Genomic DNA, 14,073 nt, shown 5'->3' on the forward strand with positions numbered 1-14,073 from the left:
CACCATTTTTAACATGTAATCCTTAAACCTAACCTATGTGTTGTAATTTATTACCCCAAAATAATGTCTATATTTACAGTTATTTCTATGTACTTCTAGAATTACAACACAGGATGAGTCTATATATATAAATTAAATTAAATTAAATATTTAGAACGTTAGCATTTTCAGAGCAAATCCAGGGTAAGTATCGTCTTAAAGCTCGTTTACACTCCCTTTACTCACGTAAATGAATACACCTGGATGGAGAATTCTTTTCACCTATTTCACCAGTGGTCCTGTTTCTCTCGGACAGTCAGCTGCACTGCCCCAGTGGTTTCCAGTGGTACTGCAGACGAAATGATTTACGAATTACTGACAGAAGACTCCACACATTTCCATATCCAGAGTTGAACATAAATAAGCCTTTACTGTTAATTATCACACACTACTTTTACTGCCGAAGAAAACGTCTGGTCCAGTTTAATTACAAATGAAGTTGCCTTTATGTTATTATCCATATAGGCTGTTTCACTTATCAAAACATTTCTGTAATTACATAAAGCAGAACTGAAGCTGATGCACATGTAGTTATAGAACGCTGCAACAGTGACTGACACCAGTAGTAACACTGTCTACTACATGGTAATTTCACATTTCAAACTTTTCATATTGTTCCCACCCAAATTAGTAAACTCCCTCATTAATACTGAAATCGGATGCCCTCAATACATCTATATTCTCATGTCTAATCTCCAATGCACTTCAGAAATAAAGATATCTTGGCAGGTGAAGTTGATATAGCCCTTATTTCTCATTTTGGAGTTGTTCTAAAAATATTATGACATTTTAAAACCTTTTAGCATTCATTGCTTATATTAGGTCATTTGTATTTGGAGAAATCATATTAAGCTATTGGCAGTTGATTTTTACTTAACCCAGACTCTGTCTTGAAACCAAAATATCAGCATTACTTCATGAAGCAAGAAGCCACATGATCTGCCTAAAGAATAAAACAGAAGTATGACTTAAACAAGTAAAAATGTTTGAAGATTAGTTCAATAATATCAGAATCTTCTTATCTCTAAAAGTGAAATAGTGGAAAAACAGTCGGTGTTTAAGTTGATTTCACTGGCTACGGTGGAACTCTTTGCGAGACGTGAGAGTGCAGTCACTCTGACAGCAGCAGTGATGTAAAACAGGACTCGTGTTTGTTTAGTAACTGTAGATCAGACTGAGATGTCCTGCAGAGCTGGGAGTTTAAATGTGTGACCTGTACAGTTTTGGTTGGAGCTGGTTGTAAGAAGTGGTCTGCAGTGATGTGATTTGATGAGAGAGGAGACGTGAAAGTGAAGCGGTTGTGTTTAGAACAATCACAGCGAGGTTTCTGGGACGCAGCTCTTGTTACTTTTTTTTTGTTTAAATTCAGTGAAGTGCACTCCGTCCTTGAAATCTTTATGAATAATGATTCATTTTTACGTAAGTAACATGTGGAACTGAATAATAAAAGCAGCTGGACATTAACTCTGTGCTTCATCAAAACTCCTTTCTGCAGGTAGTCTATTAAATCTCGGTGGGGAAATGATTTGCTTATGTGTTTTTGCTGGACGTTTGTCAGCGCGTGTGTTTACTGCCTGTGAGCTGCTGGTCATTGCGTTGGAAAGTTGTAGAGGGCCATGGCTGGCAGTGTGTTTGGATTGGCCTGAGTGCTGAGTAATGGACTCCTCAGCTCTGCGCTTTTGTTTTGTGTTGGCCCGAGCTATGGCCTGCTCTGTGGTATGTCTCCCTTGGCTCGACTCTCTCGAGGAGTTGACTCAGACTGTACTCTGCTTGTTTTTCCATTGGCCGTTCTCTCGTTCCTCCTTCCCCTCTGGCCGTACGAGCTTGGCAGGTGGCTCTCCATCCATTCCTCAGTCAAACTGGACTAACACAGCAGCAACTGACATCTGCACAACCCCCCCCCCCTCTCTCTATCTTTCATTCCACATCCCTCTGTCTCTCTCACCTCTCTCCATCACTGTATTTGTTTCTCAATGTCTCTGATTTTCTCTTTTCTTATTTTCTTATATTCTTTCAGTCTCTGTCTCATCTCTTTCCATATTTCTTTCTCCTTCTTCCTGTCTCTGTTCCTCTCTCTCTCTCTCTCTCTCTCTCTCTCTCTCTCTCTCTCTCTCTCTCTCTCTCTCTCTCTCTCTCTCTCTCTCTTTCTCTCTCTCTCACTCTGTGTGTGTGTCCTCCAGCTGTGTTTGCTCTGCGAAGGAGGCTGCAGCAGTGAGCAGTGTGTCAGGCCTCAGTATGTTGGCAGTGTGTGTGAGCTGCTGTTCTCCATGCACTGACCAGTTGGTGTGCTGGGATGTTGCCTGCCGGCATGGGGAGGCATGGGGTGCCAGGCCACCTGCTGTGGGCACCACTCGCCCCCCTGGTGCCAGGCTCAGCGGATGGCACAGCCTGGCAGCGAGCAGAGGAGCTGGCTGCCTCCTCAGCATGAAGCGACTGGCCTGGTGAGCGGCGTGCCAACACACTGCCCCTGGCACAGAATACTAAACAGCCACAGACCCCATGGTTTTCAACTGTTTCACTGTTCGGCTGCACATTCCAATGCACACTTTAATGATCTGAACCCAACATGCAGCTTTAAAGGTGTCCTTCATTCGTTTACAGAAGAGTCTGACACTGTAGAAGCTGTGGAACATTCAAATCCTTCCACATTCGTACAGATCATTTATGAAAATGCAAACTCAGCCGGTTTGAGATAATCATGGTTGTGAGGTCAGTGAGAAAACTGAAAAATTGCCAAAATCTGGAACATTTTTGGGTTTAACCACTGGGTGCTGCAGAATGCTATGGTTCTGTTACTGATTCATTCATTCATTCATTCATTCATTCATTCACTGTCTGTAACTGTTTATCCAGTTCAGGGTCACGGTGGGTCTTGAGCCTCCCTAGAATCACAGGGCGCAAGGCAGGAACACACCCTGGAGGGGGTGTTACTGCTTCAAACCCAGAATTTTCTGCACCCTGCTTGCATCTTATTTCACCCCTTGCATCTACCACTTAGCCCTAAGCCTCCATTTTGCCTAGATGACTAGATGAAGGGTGTCTCTATTCTTGTTGGGATAGAGGGGTAGGGCGAGGTGGCCCTTCAAATCAAGGTGTTTCCAAGGCATCCTCCTAACAGAGTGTTATGATTTCCTGGTGATTCACTGGCTGCACAATTGCCAAAGGGACCAAGGAGTATCATTTTTTTCATTTGAAAACCTTTGTATTTTTTTTTTGTTTCAATGTTTTTATGACCCTTTACTTCATAACAAGCATAAATCATCCGTAGTTTTATGCTGATGTCTTGGTAGTTTATTTCCAGTTCCACCTTATATGTTAAAGCAATTACATTCCTTTGCCTAATGCTCATACAACATTTAAGGTGGTACTGAAAGTTTTGAAGAAAATACTGCTGAATAAGAAGCTGGATTTAGTGATAATTTATGATTGTCAAATAATGATGCCCTAAATTCCTCTGATATCACTGCAGATCTGGCTCTTGAAAGGTGAATTTTAAGATTGAAATTGTATCCACTACACCTTGTAACCTAGTTCCAAGGGGCAAGGTGACATTCAAATGAGGGCTAGGGGGTAAACACTCAATGACTAGCACTGCTGATAGCTCAGCACACTTGGTACCCCAACACTAAGAGTAAGCCATACCTCACTGCCCAGTGGAAGAGCACCAACCGTGAAGTCCTCCAAATTTTTGCCCTGTTTGAGTGTCTATTCTTAATGCTTGTGTTTAATACGGCCCACATTTGAGTACATCTTTTCTTCTATAATCAAGGGGATTCCTAAAAAGTTTGATGAGAAACGGATGTATATAAATGGTGGATTATTTGGGGGGAAAATCCAGGACTGTTTCTTAAATAAAATGTTTCTTTTCCTTATTTATATCACAAAGCAGTACAAGAAAATTGTGCCTCAGCCCAACCCTACTGTTGCAGTGAACACACACACACACACAGACTCCCATTTAATTTGACTTACCATTAGCTTTTGCCATAAGTATGACTAACTTAATCCTAACCTTAGCCTTAAGACATTAATGATTTACATTGTGGGGACGAGCTGGGGGTCCCAACAAGGAAAACAAGTCCCTACAATATGAGTGTGTAGACAGGTTTTATCCCCCACAAGATGATATATTGCTTGTATACACACACACACAAACACACACAGTAGTACACTAGGAACAGTGAGCACACACAGACACTTCAGTCCAAAGCTCACTTCTTTTACTTTTAGACCACAGCTCTTCAATTTAACAGATATGAGTCTTTCACATTGTCTTTTTCAGTAGGTTATTCACCTCAGTTTAATGTACAACGTTACACACTAAGGCTGTAAACGGAGCACCGTGCACTTTCCTATACTGATGTATGAACACAAATGGTATAGGCACTGCAAGATGTATGAGGAAATGCATGTACAGTGAAAACCAACCAATCACAGACATCATCTCACTTAAAAGAGGATGATGAGAGTGCTAATAAATGAGCGGTGGAAATTAGTGCAATAGTCCTCCATTATTTGGAAGTATTTTGGGTTTAGGAAGGGAGAATGAGGTTTTGTGCAGAACCTGCCTTGCTTTGCCTCAAGCAAAACCACAATGGTATGAAGGGTGCCTTGTGCCAAGTCAAAGCAAGGGTTAATTTGTTCTAAAATAATTATGCTATTTTCAACCATCATTTCAAAATCAAGTGTAAATTGACAGCCGTATTTATATTTATATCGTTATCAAGGTATTTAATATAAACACGGGGTATGTTTATTTTGTCCATATCGTACAGCCTTATTACATACCATTAATTACAACAGCAGAGCAAAGGGCTTGTTGTATGATCCAATCGTTGACTGATGCCTCATTACAGGCCTGGTATGTGTGAGTGTATTTACAGCGTGGAAGCAGGGGTCGAGCAACAAGCTCTCATTACTTGGTGTCTGAGAGCGGAGTTCTTGCTGGTGTTGGAGCGCTTATCTGAGCTGTGTTTATGAGGCTTGTTCACACCTCTGTGCTTTATGAGCACTGACAGGCCGCATATGTGGAAACTCACTGTTATGCAGCACACGCAGCCATTCACTTGCAAACTGTGGCCCACCAGCCAGCCGCTGTGGGGGCAGAGTATACATCACACCTGGGCCTGGCAAACTGCATGTGCTAAGAGACGTAGGCAGCCCCTTAACAGGAGAATAAATCCCATATCCATTGTTGCTGTTGGCCAGTGGAGTTCTCTCGGCTCTGGAGCAGGACTGGAGATAATGGATTTATGAACGGAGAAGTTTCAGAGAGAGGGAGAGAGAGTGTGTGTGTGTGTGTGTTAGAGTGAGAGATTGTGCGTGTGTGTGTGTGTGTGTGTTTGTAACGGATGGAGAGTGTGTGGCCGAGTGCCATATGCCTGTGAAGGTACTGTGAGGGGAACACAGCTGTTGCTGAGATGTCACATGATCCACCGTGTTCACTCTGGTCTCACAGAGAATAGAGACCGTCTTAAACTCTGGACTTAGTAGAAATATAGAAATAATACCTTTACCATTTAAATTTAGATGGAAATAGATTTTTCTCTCAAAGTCAGCCATCAGTATGAAATATTCACACAAGTACGTTTAAATGCGTTTAATAACGTGACAAGTCCAGGAACTCATGACGAGCTATTTTAAAGCAAGCATCTGTTCCTAGACCCATAGTTATATTTTATATCATTGTTTTACTCTGTTATAAAGTGAGTGTGAAATTAATTTAAAAGTTAAACCCACCCTGTGTTCATAGCCCATGTCTTGGTGGTAATGATGTGTTCATAGTGTGGTGTCTTTAACACTGTCGGGAAAAAGCAAAGTGATGGGGGTAAAGAAATACATGCAGTGAAAACTGGATTTCCAGAAATCTAATAATGGGTTTGATTTGATCTAAGTAACCAGTGCATGCCATTAACACGCCAACTTGAATGGTCTGATAACTGCTTAAATATGATAATGATCCGATAACGTTTGGTGTGTATGTGAACTCACTTACTGTGAAGACCAGCGGAGGTGTTCAAATGATGTAGAAAAGAGATGCGATCCATAATGGGGAGTGTAAAAATCTATAATGTTTTGACAGGACAGTGGTGTTTCTATTATATCTTACGAGTTTCCTGTTGAAAAAATGCCTAATATTTAAACCTGTGTTAAAACAGTGTAAACTGAGTGATACTGTAAGGCACTAAGAATTTTGTTTATTGCATTTTATTACTTACAAAAAGTATATTCATTCATTATCTGTAAGCATTTATCCAGTTCAGGGTTGCAGTGGGTCCAGAGCCTACCTGGAATCATTGGGCGCAAGGCGGGAATACACCCTGGAGGGGGCGCCAGTCCTTCACAGGGCAACACACACACTCACATTTACGGACACTTCTGAGTCGCCAATCCACCTACCAACGTGTGTTTTTGGACTGTGGGAGGAAACCCACGCAGACACAGGAAGAACACACCAACTCCTCACAGACAGTCACCCGGAGTGGGAATCGAACCCACAACCTCAAGGTCCCTGGAGCTGTGTGACTGCGACACTACCTGCTGTGCCACCGTGCAAAGAATGTAAACAAGCACAATGTGGGGGAAAAAAACGTATAGAAATGTAAACCACTATCTAATGCATGCAATCCAGAAATCACTGCAGGTTATAAGTAAAGTACTGGATTGTTGTATAGAGCTGAGTGATTACAGCCCTAAAGTCTTGCAGCGGGTTTAAACCCGATTAGATTCCAGAGCCGCAAGCTCCAGCAGCGCGCCAGTGCTTTCATTTCTTCCACAGTCCTGTGGAGGTGAAGAAAATATTGCTGAAACATTTCACAAGAGACAGACATGAGACAGTCCAAACAGCCCCCTTTGATGCGATAGCAATTATGCCTCGGTGCAAGGCAGTTAAATTGAGAACTGAATCGACATGGGGGTAATAAATGAAACTAAAGTGCATGAAATTTAAAAGTTTTCCAATTAGGGATGACTTAAGCTGTTTGGAGTCTGTCTGGAATGAGATAAATGCAGTGGCCAGTGAGTGCTAATGAGGACGTGCACACCCTCGGCAGCTGCTGCAGCTCGTACACAGATAGTCACGGCCATCGTGACCACTTTTAATAACAACCCCTCTACCCCCACCCATCTCTCACACACAGACGCACACACACCACTGCAACCCCTTCACGTTATCTGCCACAATTATTATTAGTCCTCTGTTTGTTGGAGGGTTTGTCTTTGTCTACTGTGTGTTGCTAATTGCTGCTTGCTTGATGTATTTGTGTGTGTGTGTTTGGGATTTTCAGACGTCAGTGGAGCTGACCAGGGTCCAATTCCCTCTCTATTTAACCACACCAAGCTGCACCGGTGTGGGCAAAACACTACATATATGAGCATCTGCCCTTAAATGTGACTGTTAGGCTTAGGTTTAAGATGATGCCTAAAGTTAACCTGGAATCCTAGTTATAAGGTAAGGATTATGTGTAGGACTAGGTTTAGGATTTAGGATCAGGGCTACATTTAGTGCGACTTCTGCGTTGATGCTGGTTCTTGGTTATTTATGGGCAAGCCTTGGCCTAATTGTTAGAGAAGCAGACTTAGTGTCGGAAGGTCACAGATTCAATCCTCTTGACTGGACATGACAGTTGGTGTGGGGAACAACAGTGTCTCTTACATGAACTCTTGTTCAGTGCCCCTAGTGCATTGTGTGTGTGTGTATTCAGTGACATGGATGAGGTAAATGTGAAGGCACAATTTTATTGTTTTTATTGCAATGTGAATAAAAGCACATTTTTATATATTTACAAGTTGTTTAAGACTTTGAATTTAAGTAGTGGTGATATTTCTCAGACTACAAAATCAGTTGATAATTATTAACAGGAGGTAGTTCCGCAGTCACACAGCTCCAGGGGCCTGGAGGTTGTGGGTTCGATTCCCGCTCCGGGTGACTGTCTGTGAGGAGTTTGATGTGTTCTCCCCGTGTCCGCGTGGGTTTCCTCCGGGTGCTCCGGTTTCCTCCCACAGTCCAAAAACACATGTTGGTAGGTGGATTGGCGACTCAAAAGTGTCTCTAGGTGTGAGTGTGTGAGTGAATGTGTGTGTGTGTGTGTGTGTGTGTGTCTGTGTTGCCCTGTGAAGGACTGGCGCCCCCTCCAGGGTGTATTCCCGCCTTGTGCCCAATGATTCCAGGTAGGTTCTGGACCCACTGTGACCCTGAACTGGATAAGCAGTTACAGATGATGAATGAATGAATTATTAACAGGACTTTTTGAGGGGATTTTTGGATATGTATAATTCTTCCTTTTCCTTTACTGTCTAGTTACGCCTCTCTTTTTTTAATCCCCTTTTTCCTAATCAGCCAAACCTTTTACAGATGCCATACATCTTCTGATACTAAATTGTACCTCATTTAATTGTATCTCATATGTTAATTGTTATAAACCCAGTCTAATATGAACAATATCACTGATTCTGTGGCGAGGTACTTTTGATTTTGCATTGTTTCTGCGTCATATCCGTCATACTTCACTGTAAGTCCGACCATCCACCACTCTATAGACAAAGCTGAAGTTCCTGCAGCTCAAAAGGAAACCAGAAAATGTGAGCGAACAAGCTAACGTCCTTAAAATCCATCAAAGCTTTCAATACAGTAGCGTAATTTTCTTTCATTGTGCGGCATATCTATGCAATCTCTTCTCATTGCCCCTGGTGCTGCACTAAGGCAAAGTCTCCTAAAGTACTTAAGATTTGATTAGAAAGTTAGATAATACGTTATCAAGATGAAGAACAATTGCTTTGCTAAATACACACTTGCTCTTAATGAAAGAGAGGTTGATGAGGATTGTAATTTAGCACAAAATGTAATGACTAACTTTTAAAATCTAATTCAGGTTCCAGCACCACTCCTGCAGCTATCATCACGTTAACTTTGCCATTACGCTCCACAGAAGTCTTAATTAGAATAAAGACTTTTCTGGAAGATTAACTTTTGTTGAGGACATTGTGTTTGTTAAGTAGACTCTGACTTTTTCACTGTTAATACATGTGCATTTACCTGTAGTCTGCATCTAATAAATAGTGATGAGGAATGCAGAAATTTGCATTTTAGTGTTTACTAAGCATTTACTGTACATCACATTTACATCAGTTATTCATGGATACACACACAGACCTACATAAATGTTCATAAACTAAGCTTGTGGTCAGTCCCAGGTGATATTATGTTGTCATGAATCATTCTGGAGGATAATGTGACTTTTTTTTTTACGGCAGTCATCATAATATGCCTAAAGTTTCAGGACACCTGCTCATCCGATGTTTCTTTTGAAATAAAGATTTTTAACCGACACACAGCCTCTCTTCTACTGCAGTAACAGCTTCTCCTAATTTGAGAAGGATTTAGACTACGCCATGATAGGTTTAGCAAGGTTAGACAAGTGCAGTGCATCACTATGGTATTGGAGTGATCTTCACAACTTCAGAGACCACAGATCCAGTGCTCCTCTACCTTTTATTATAGGTGTCATTATAGGAGTTGTGCCTGACGTAGCTCTTATGCCAGTGAATTAAAATAAAGGACAGAATCAGCTTTTGTAAATGTGTATGTACGTTGGTCATCAAAGAAAAGCTTACATAGCTGTGATGAGCCTTGCCCTGCAGTAAAATTATATCAAAAATGAACACATGCGATTTTCGGCAGCACCATCAAGATTGAGATTTCCCCTTGAACTTTCTTATTATTTTTGTCTTGTTTGAAACACTTTAAAAGTCGGTACACTTTCTGCAATATTTTGAAGAGCAGAAAGCCACAGAAGTCTTTTCAGAAAAAGCATTTATGGTTTGGCTTATGACACACACCTGCACATTTTAAGGTGCATTTTTACAACACATTAGATGCACTTAAGCCCCCCATGTTTGTGATCTTAAACCTGCTCCATGGACATGAAGTGTTTGACAGCTTCTGACTGCAGTTCACATTTGAGTGTTGTATGCTGTATATGAGTTTTATCAGAGGAGCTCAATCTCACTCTGAAATTCACTTATGATTCTGATTTATTATTCTTGTGAGAGTTTATTTTTGTCTTTTTGCAAATTTGGGTAAGAGTTTAGTGAAGCTCAGGGGCAGTGGACTATGCTATTATCATCTGTCGCCTGTTCCTTGGCCAAGGGTAGGCTTTTTACATTACTACAATTGTCTGATCACAGTTATATGAGGATTTTTTTTTTCAGTTTTATTCTTTTATTCATTCATTCATTCATGGATCATAGTGGGTCAGGACTCAACCCAGAATCATTAGACACAAGGCAGGAACACACCCTGGACATGGTGCCAGTCCATTACATTACATGGAATTGTGACCTAGTGTCAGTATACAATGTTTTTTTCATGTACAATTAACTCATTATTGCTACTATTTACAGGGGTTGGACAATGAAACTGAAACACCTGGTTTTAGACCACAATAATTTATTAGTATGGTGTAGGGCCTCGTTTTGCGGCCAATACAGCATCAATTCATCTTGGGAATGACTTATACAAGTCCTGCACAGTGGTCAGAGGGATTTTAAGCCATTCTTCTTGCAGGATACTGGCCAGGTCACTACGTGATGCTGGTGAAGGAAAACGTTTCCTGACTCGCTCCTCCAAAACACGCCAAAGTGGCTCAATAATATTTAGATCTGGTGACTGTGCAGGCCATGGGAGATGTTCAACTTCACTTTCATGTTAATCAAACCAGTCTTTCACCAGTCTTGCTGTGTGTATTGGTGCATTGTCGTCCTGATACACGGCACCGCCTTCAGGACACAATGTTTGAACCATTGGATGCACATGGTCTTACTGGTGCAATGTGCAATTAATGAAGATTGGCCACCAGGCTGCTCCAATTTAGCCATGAAACCTCCCACGCTATAATGACAGGTGTTTCAGTTTCATTGTCCAACCCCTGTATTTAGCAATTCATTGTCAAATAAAACAGTAGTGTGATGGGCCTAGACATTGGCTGACTTGGATATAGAGAAATCTAAACTGCCCAAAATATGTATGATCATTACATCATTCATATTTAATGACAATGCTAACATTTCATGTGTTGTTTTGCACTTGCCAGGCTGCTATTGGAAATAAGAAATTTTTCTTAATGGTTTCTGCCAGGTTAAATTAAAGGTTAAATATAAATATGTTTCAGGTCATATGAGAGTATACAAAATTTTATTTTTTCATCTGCATTGTTTCATCTTACCATAATAGTCCTTTGGTTTTTCCCTGTGCTGTTGTAGGACACTATCCTGGTGGTTTTGGCTGTGCTGGTCTTCCTCCTGGGAGTTTACGCTTTCTTCTACCTCAATCTGAGCACAGAGCTGAACCTGGACAATGAAGTGGACTAAACACCGGCCCCTAATGACACAATGGAGGACTGTGGGAGGATGGCAACAGTGTCATGGTCAAATCCCCCACTTAAAGAAGCCCAGAGATGCTTCCGTGCTAAACAAGACCCTCTCCTACACCCAGCCTCTCAGTGCCATTCATGAAGGCTGCAGCTAAAGAAAGGCCAGGTGAAGATGACAAAAAAAATAAAAAAATATAAAAAACGAGAGAGAAATGACCGCTGACAAGCCAAGGTCTTTGATTTCTTATGAGATGCTGGAAAAGCCTTTCAAAAAGATTATGTGAAAAGTGAACCCTTATTTCTTTTTTTCTTTTTTTGTATTTGACTAAATGTTATGCAATCTCCAACCTGTTTCATAACCCAGATTAGCATGTGTGACTCAGTCTTAGGAGCAGACTAAAGGGCTTTACACACAGAGCACGACTTATTTCTGCAGTTTGTTTGGACAACCGTGAATTAATTAGTGCGTATGTAAAAGCGACTGTACCTGACACCAAATAATATTTCTCAGACAGCAAAAAATTTTTACAGTATATTTCATTATTCACCCGCTGCTTGATTTTTGCTAATTTTCACTGGTGATTTAACCACTGAACAATCTGTAGGGTTTCTTTTAACAGCGACAACCTAACTGTCCAATCAGCTGTGTCCCGGCATCTAGAACTTGCTTCTGGCCTTTCTCTAAAGCTTTGTCCTTGTTCATGTTACGGTACATGTCCACTTGCACATTTTCTGCTGCATGCTGCCACTCTGGACTTCTGCTTGTGACAGGTGGGTGTTACCAAGGTAGTCTGCTGATATATATAAAGGAAAATAAAAGGGATTTTATATAAAATATATCATAGACTGCTTAAACTAGATTTAAAAGGTTTAATAAGGTTTTTAAAATGAAGTGAAAATATTTTTTGTAGGTTTCTTGGTATTTTATATTTGTGTAAGACATAAACGAGTGAGAGAGTAATCTCAGTAGCAAATTGAATACAAATCTGAACGTGCATGGTGTATTTTGAATGCCTCTCTAGTGAAATGAAGAGGATGGTGTACAGCAGAGATGCAGATGGATGTTTATCTGTAACATGTCCAAAAACAGCTCAAGTGTGGCCCAAGCTAAGCTATGGACTTCATGAGGGAGATCGTCATGATTTATTCAGTTTTTTTCCAAAATGAATAGTTTCCCCCCGTTTTGTAAAGAGTTAAGGATGTTTTTGTGTTTGAAGACATTCCTCAACAAAATCCAAAAAACAGTTGAATTGCGTACGTTGTGATATAGTTGTGATGGGTAACAATTTTGTCTGAATATTTTATTTTTTTGTGTTTAAATGGGTCATGCTTGGTAACAAATTTAAGGCTGGGTTTACCATCCTGGGCTCGTTGTTTATGACCAGTTTGGAGGATCACACAACATTACTCTAGATTCCTTTGCTATGACATTCCAGTGCTTCCTCCTGCTTCTGAAAGAATTACAGAAAACTTCTGTTTTTACCCCCTCTTTTCCTCTCAATCATGTGTGCTGCGTTCCTCTCCACAAAACGTCTGCCCGCAGATCTGTGGATCACAGCTCGGGAGATTAAAGATGGAAAGCCAGCCACTGATTGAGTGTGTGTGTGGAATACTGAAGTGCTCTTTCTCTGTCACACTGTCAGAGCCCATCCTATTAGCATCTTAAATAGCGTCAGCCTCTATGAATGAGTAGCAATAAAAGACATCAAACTTTGTGGTGAAGACCTTGACGTGCTGTGTGCTAATGTGTGTGCAGTAACAGGTGTGTGTGTGTGTGTGATTTGAGGAGTCTGAACAAGATGAACACATGACCTGTTCTGTTTCCCTTGTATGTATCAGAGGGAAAGGGGGAAAGAGACAAGGGAAAGTATAAAGGCTGATGACATTTAAGATTAATTTAGGCATCTTTTTGTATTTTATATTGGAACTGGTGCAGACTCTTTGAAACGACTCATTTCCTTCCAGAGCGTAGGAGCTGGATTATTATTCTCTGCATGAAGTGAACGTCTCTGCTCAGGATTAGTGCCTCGCTGCTCAATGCTTGTTTTCTTGGGAAGGATCTCTGTCGTCATTAATTGAAGGATTGATGCTCAGTTGAACAAAAACTGTTTTGTACTCCGTTTTTGATTTAAAAGCAAAGTCTTCTTTTGTGGCAGGGCTGTGTTCAATCAAAATAAAAGTGATTGTATGTCCTTTTTTTTCTTTTTTTTGTGCCTTTGTTGCAGATAAAGACTAGCTGTGTCAGACATGGCTTTATTTACTGTCCCAGAACAATCAGTGCAGCTGCAAGATATTTTAGTAAACTCTGAGAAAATAAATCCTTATGTACAATAAGAACAAACATGGTTTTATAGTATATATATATATATATACTGCTATATGCATGGTATAAACGGGAACCACTGGAATAGGGACTGTGGCAAGTCAGCATCTGCCTATCTGTCTGCTGTTGGATCCCCAAATTCTTGTCTTGCTCTACACCAATGACTGCATGTCTGACAGCAGCTGTGATTGCAGATGAAACCACTGTGGTTGGTCTTATCTCAAACAAAGACGAGTGCTCATACTGGGAAGAAGTAACACACCTGGTGTCATGGTGTGAAGCTAACACTCTGGAGATGATGATTGACTTTAGAAAGAAACCCACCCCACTGCCTCCGCTGGA

The 14,073-nt window shown here is 41.0% G+C and overlaps 1 protein-coding gene across 2 annotated transcripts in view; it reads left to right on the forward strand.

The window, feature by feature from the left end:
- Nucleotides 1-13,595, forward strand: part of triqk (triple QxxK/R motif containing) — a 46,666-nt gene extending 33,071 nt beyond the window's left edge. For both annotated transcript variants that reach the window (XM_066675012.1, XM_066675013.1), the window contains one exon: nucleotides 11,299-13,595. In XM_066675012.1, the coding sequence (XP_066531109.1) occupies nucleotides 11,299-11,406 (108 nt within the window). In that variant the 3' untranslated portion in view covers nucleotides 11,407-13,595. The remainder of the gene's footprint in view (nucleotides 1-11,298) is intronic.
- The last annotated feature ends 478 nt before the right edge of the window (nucleotides 13,596-14,073 follow it).

This window comes from Hoplias malabaricus, chromosome 6 (assembly GCF_029633855.1).
Source record: "Hoplias malabaricus isolate fHopMal1 chromosome 6, fHopMal1.hap1, whole genome shotgun sequence".
NCBI lineage: Eukaryota > Metazoa > Chordata > Actinopteri > Characiformes > Erythrinidae > Hoplias > Hoplias malabaricus.